This window comes from Cricetulus griseus, chromosome 3 (genome assembly GCF_003668045.3).
Source record: "Cricetulus griseus strain 17A/GY chromosome 3, alternate assembly CriGri-PICRH-1.0, whole genome shotgun sequence".
NCBI lineage: Eukaryota > Metazoa > Chordata > Mammalia > Rodentia > Cricetidae > Cricetulus > Cricetulus griseus.
Genome location: NC_048596.1, coordinates 434,150 through 440,149, shown reverse-complemented (window position 1 = coordinate 440,149; position 6,000 = coordinate 434,150). Strand labels below are relative to the sequence as shown.

General features: G+C 48.2%; 1 protein-coding gene across 3 annotated transcripts in view; it reads left to right on the top strand.

Annotated features, from left to right (window-relative positions):
* Positions 1 to 804: 804 nt before the first annotated feature.
* Positions 805 to 6,000, top strand: part of Grk5 (G protein-coupled receptor kinase 5) — a 203,005-nt gene continuing 197,809 nt past the window's right edge. For all 3 annotated transcript variants that reach the window (XM_035441694.1, XM_027406842.2, XM_035441693.1), the window contains exon 1: positions 805 to 1,013. In XM_035441694.1, coding sequence (XP_035297585.1) covers positions 962 to 1,013 — 52 coding nt within the window. In that variant the 5' untranslated portion in view covers positions 805 to 961. The remainder of the gene's footprint in view (positions 1,014 to 6,000) is intronic.

Below are 6,000 nucleotides of genomic sequence, written 5' to 3'. Positions count from 1 at the left end.
TCGAACACAACGAGCTTGGCTGTAACGAGAGTCGTGGAGTTGCGGGCCCCGCAGGCTTGCGAAGCTGCTCCGCACGCGGGGATCCCGGGAATCCCAGGCGCCCGCGGCTTGATTCGCGAGACACGCCGCCGCCAGGGGGCGCTCAGACCACACAGCCAGGGACGCGCCGCCGCCGGCTCGCTCGGGCTGGCGAACCCCTTCCTGCCCGGAAACAAAGTGCACCTTTGTCAGCGACCTGGCGCGTGCGAGCGGCGGACGGAGGCAGCGCGGGACCCCGGGGGCGCGCCTTCGCCCGGTCTCAGTGCGCACCTGGGCCTCCCACGCCGGCGTCCGCCGCCGTGGCTTGTGCTCCCCGCCTCCTGGGATCTTGGCGGGCTGAGACTTTCCGCTCCGCCTCGGCTGAGGCGTCTGTGACTCTCCTGCCGGCAAGACTGGGCTGCCTGGGCGCAGCGCCACATCGGCGGCACTCCCGTCCCACAGTCCCCGCTCAGAAGCGCCCCCGCCTCGTCAGGCCCCGGACTACAACTCCCAGCCGCCCTGCGCTCAGAGAGCGCGGTGGGCGGTGCCTCCGAGCAGGCGTCTGCGCGTTCCGGACTCCAGCCTGGAGTACCACACCCCCGGGAGGGGAACGAGGGGAGGCTGAAGCATCCGAGGCATTAAAGCATCCGCGGGAGCCGGAGGGGAGGAGAATGGAGTGACAGAGACACGCGGAGGGTGGGGGGTGGGGGGAGAGTGTTGAGGGAGGGGGGAGGGGGACACAGAGGGAGGAAGACGCGGCGACGGCGGCTCCTCGGTGCAGAGGGGGAAACTCCGCGGGCTCCGACAAGAATAATGCGGTAGCAAGGCGGGCTGCTTGCTCCCGGCTCTGGCATTAGCGGCGTCCGCCCGAGCAGCGGCAGCGGCATCACCCCAGGCGCTGACAGCCCCGCCGGCCGGCTCCCTCGCTGACTGCCGACTGTCAATGGAGCTGGAAAACATCGTGGCCAACACGGTGTTGCTGAAAGCCCGGGAAGGTAAGCTCGGGTGGTCCGGTGCGTGCATGGCGCATTCACCGCGGGCCGGGTTGCGGGTGCCGAGAGTGCAGCGGGCGTGCAAGGATGCTTGCGGTGAGTTGGTGCGAGCGGTACAGCTCGGAGGTCTGTCTGCAAATGTTCGGGGGAGGGGGGGGTCGTGCTTCTGCCCTTGAGCTCAGAAGATTAGGATTGGGGCAGAGACGGTTGCAGGGACGAGTTAAGATGCTAAAATACCCTCTAGTTTCCAGCTGAACCTTAGAGACCGTGCGATCTCTGCAGTTGTTGAAAGGTCAGTTGGGAAAGCATTCTTTCAGGAGAGAGAGGCAAGGAAACGGGCCAATAAAATAGCCTCTCGAGTTGTCCCGGGATGGTTTTGAGAGTGTGAACTCCCCCCGCCCCCGGTGTGTGTGTGTGTGTGTGTGTGTGTGTGTGTGTGTGAGTGTGAACTCCCCCCGCCCCCGGTGTGTGTGTGTGTGTGTGTGTGTGTGTGTGTGTGTGAGTGTGAACTCCCCCCGCCCCGGTGTGTGTGTGTGTGTGTGTGTGTGTGTGTGTGTGAGTGTGAACTCCCCGCCGGTGTGTGTGTGTGTGTGTGTGTGTGTGTGTGTGTGTGTGTGAACTCCCCCGCCCCGTGTGTGTGTGTGTGTGTGTGTTGTGTGTGAGTGTGAACTCCCCCGCCCCCGGTGTGTGTGTGTGTGTGTGTGTGTGTGTGTGTGTGTGTGTGTGTGTGTGTGTTGTATGTTTGGAATTAGCAGAAGCCAAGTCTTTGCGCAGGCTGAGTTGATAAAGACTATTGGTGGGAATCATCCTCTGGGAAAATTTCTTAGGGAAATCCCGTCGTCCTGTGGAAGAAAGCCTTTTAAAGGCAAAGTAAGATGTTGAGGAATTAGCCAGTTTATAGAATAATGAAAGGGTGGCTTTACAAATCACCGAGAGAATAAAAAATGTTCAGGGTGGGTTGTTATTAACCACCCCCACCCCGCGGTAGGTAATTGTTCTGTTTTGGATCAATTAAAGGTAAGTGGGCTGCTGTTTAGATGCATTTTTGTATGCATCTTACTAAATCTCCTGCATTTAACTTTTAGGAAATATCATCCGAGTGGACAAGATCCTTAGGAATACCTGTTACTATGTATTTTGACTGTTTCTTGAGTTGAAAAAGTGTGTGTGGGGTCAAAAACTTAGATGTCCTAAAAGGTTTGCGGTGCATGAATGTAAACATACATATTTAGGAAAACTTGGGTTTTATGTAACATCTCATTTGACGGGGTTTGGAGTCTGGTGTGCAACCTTTTTGTAAGAAGGGGAAATTTTTTCCCTTGCCTGAGAGGAGGCAGTATTTGATATCCAGGACAGACTGAGTAAGGTTTTTCCCTTTACAAGGATTCTCGTAAGCAGCCCATGAAAACGCCATCCCTACTTCTTAATATTTTCATTCACCCATTTTGATGAATGAAGGAAGAATTTCTGGCCGGCAATAAAACGCCTCATGTTTATCCAGCCTTTTCCATCACCCTCTGGCTCCGTACATGGTGTGTAGCCAGTAATTTACAGCCCTCTTTGGGCTAGGTTTCAGCAACTCATCTTGGTCTTCATGATGTACTTTCAAGTCACTTGTCACCCTAAAGCAGCCACCTGGAAGGCTTGTTTTGGAAGTGCCCAAAGGAGGCAGTGCTCTGAAAACTGAGTAGAGTTTCAATATTCAGGTCTCCTCTACTGTCCTTCATTCAACTTTTTTCGGGGGCTGGGAACTATTATTACTATTACTATTATTAAGGTGACTTTATAGGTTTTAAGACCCTGGATTTTAGCCGGGCGTTGGTGGCGCACGCCTTTAATCCCAGCACTCGGGAGGCAGAGGCAGGCGGATCTCTGTGAGTTCGAGGTCAGCCTGGTCTCCAGAGTGCCAGGATAGGCTCCAAAGCTAGACAGAGAAACCCTGTCTCGAAAAACTAAAAAAAGAAAGACCCTGATTTTTATTTTTGTTTGGTTTCCTCACCTCCACTAACTTGATGTTGTAAGTGAAGTAGAGCTAGGTGTGGAGGCTCTTCCTCGGGCCTGGAGGTCGAGAGAGCTCCAGCCTGCAAGCCTTTGTAGCCTGCCTCCTCATGGTGGGATGTGATGGTCCATCTCAGGACAGGGGTTGGGCAAATTGATTCTGAAGTTATTTTGATTGTTTTGATAATTGACCCTCTATTGATTCTGAAATTTCCCCCTCCTCTCTTTGAGAGACAGGGTTTCTCTGTGTAGACTTGGCTGTCCTGGTGAAATTATTTCTTGGGGAATGTCTGGGTATAATGGTCCTGGAGGCATTTGCATGTTTCCTATTGCTCAGGGAGTCAGCTCCCTAAGGATTCAGTAGGCTACACATTTGTTTATTCTATTCTCAGCACTGACGCTTTGAGTTTGGAAAGTTTTCCCTCCTCCTAGTTTTTTTTTTTTAATTTTTTTTAAAGATTTATTTATTATGTATACAGTCTTTTGCCTGCATGTATTCCTGCACACCAGAAGAGGGCACCAGATCTCATTATAGATGGTTGTAAACCACCATGTGGTTGCTGGGAATTGAACTCAGGACCTCTGGAAGAGCAGCCAGTGCTCTTAACCTCTGAGCCATCTCTCCAGCCCCTCCTCCTCCTAGTTTTTATTCCCAGTGTTTTTACTGAAATGAATTTACTGGCTGGTATTTTGTGTCAGGTTAGAATATAGGTTTTTCTGGGGTCTTAGTGAGGGGAGCTGTGGACTGAAAGTGTATGCTGAATGATGGATTACCATTGGGGCTGAATTACTGTGATTGGAAGTGCTCAAGAATGTGCTCTTTGCTTTTTTCCTTTTAAAGTCTTTCAGTTTTTCTGTGAGAGTTCAATAGACATTTCCTGGTGAGAAACAGCTCTTGAGAATGCCTTCCAAATGAGAGATCTTTGCCTGCAAGGAAACAGAGAGATTGACAAGTTAGTGGTAAATTAACAGTGTACATGGGAGCTCATTTTAAAATTTGCATTTAGACCCCCTTTATGTCTAAAGAGAATCAACATTTTTAAGTGCTTCTATCCAAAAAAGGCAGGGACTTTATTAAAGTTTTGAGCTTATCCTCATTAACATGGAGGAGCCTAGAAATAAATGCATGTTCTCTTTAAGTTTTCTACTTAAAGTCGTCATATTGAATTTAGTAATTCTCCAAATAACTGTATTATCTAGGTATTCAGAAATGAATGTTGCAAGATGTAGAATTCTTGCTTAGCATGCAGGAGACCTTGATTTGGTCTCTTGCACTATCTCTTCGTTCACAAAAAAGAAGGAAGAAGCCAGGCGTTGGTGGTGCACACCTTTAATTCCAGCACTCCGGAGGCAGAAACAGGCGGATCTCTTTGAGTTTGAGGCCACCCTGGTCTACAGAGCCAGGTCCAAGACAAGTTCCAAAGCAATACAAAGAAACCCTATCTCAACTCCCCTGCCCCCCCCCCCAAAAAAAAAAGGAAGGAAGAAAGAAAGAAAAGAAGGGGAGGTAGAGGATGGAGAAAGATAGGAAGAGAAATATAAAAAAAAGAAAAAGAAAAGAAAAGCAAGGATATACATAGTGTTTGCCTGGCATACAGCAAGCCCAGAGTTTGATTCCTAGCATGGAATAAACTGGGCATGGTTGTACATGCCTGGTCTCTGAGTTTGAGGCCTCCTTGGTGTACATGGAGGGTTCTAGGCCAGCCAGGACTATGCCTTGTGGGACTTGCTTATTTTATTTTCTCATTTTGCTTCTTCCTTTTCTTCCTCCTCCTTTTCTTCTTCTTTTTAAATTAAAAAAAATTTTTTTTCGAGACATAGTCTCACTGTGTATCCCTGCTAATTGACTTTGTAGCTCAGGCTGGCCTCACAGAGAATTGCCTGCCTCTAAGTCCCACCTTTGTGATAGTTGTTTTGAAATAACAAAATATGGAGATCTAAGTTCAAAGTGCTAAACCTCCTGAATTGTGTTTTGTGACTTATTTGTCCTGATTTTGTGAGAAAGTATTAAGTTGGTTTTGATCTCTCAAAACTTTAGCTTTCCTAAGGAATGGTTAAGTAACAAAGAAATAAGTTGACACAGAATTTATGCCAGTTTATGAAAATGAGCTAAGTGATTAAGCATTTAATGAAAAAGGGACCCAGACCAAGTTCTTCTATCTGTTTACATTTCAGAATCTTGGAAAATTGGCAGTCAATCTCCTGTTGAAATACTGGTAGAGAGTGAGAGTGTTTGCAGAATGCCTTTTTCGTATTTCTTTTTGGTTTATTGCAGTAAAAGTGCTCCCCCCCCATGCAATCTAGATCTGAACAGTACTGGTGAGAGGAACATTTGCAGGAATTACCTGTCTTTTCTTCCCAAGCTATGGCTCATAGTCCTATCTGATCAGTAAAGACCATGATTTGGTCTTTATTTTACACACATTCTTTCCTTTGAGTTCCTAGCAAGTGCTGGAATGTCATGACTATGCTATTTGTCACAATTTCTGAAAACCAGAATGTACAAGAAACTTTTCGTAGATAAGGCTGACTTTTTGCCTGTATCTGTCTGATGATCAAGATTAGGGACCTGGGAGAAGGTGAACCTCAGGGCTGGGAGAGGCTAGGGAGGCTAGCAGGAGGAAATGAGCCAACATCTAGAGCTGGGAGAAGTAGTCTTTGCTTTGATAGGCTTGGCATTCTATGGCAGATTGTGTCCTTAGTTCCTGATGCTAAGTTGGTTGGGCTAAGTTGTCAGAAGATGGGGGTATTTCTGAAGCTTATAGTCCACTACAGTTCTGAGGAGGCACAGTTCTTCTACCCAAAGCTTCTTTCTTTAATCTGAGGATGCAGAAGAGTGACAGCTTTCATCCTGGCAGCTGGCATGTGTGAAAGCAGTCTGGCCTATTAAACACAATACTGTTAAGCTGTTAAATGAAACTGCCTCTTCCTGTAGTTTCCTTTTTAGTACCTTCAGCATAGAGCTAGAGAAACCAAAAGTAACATTCAGAAG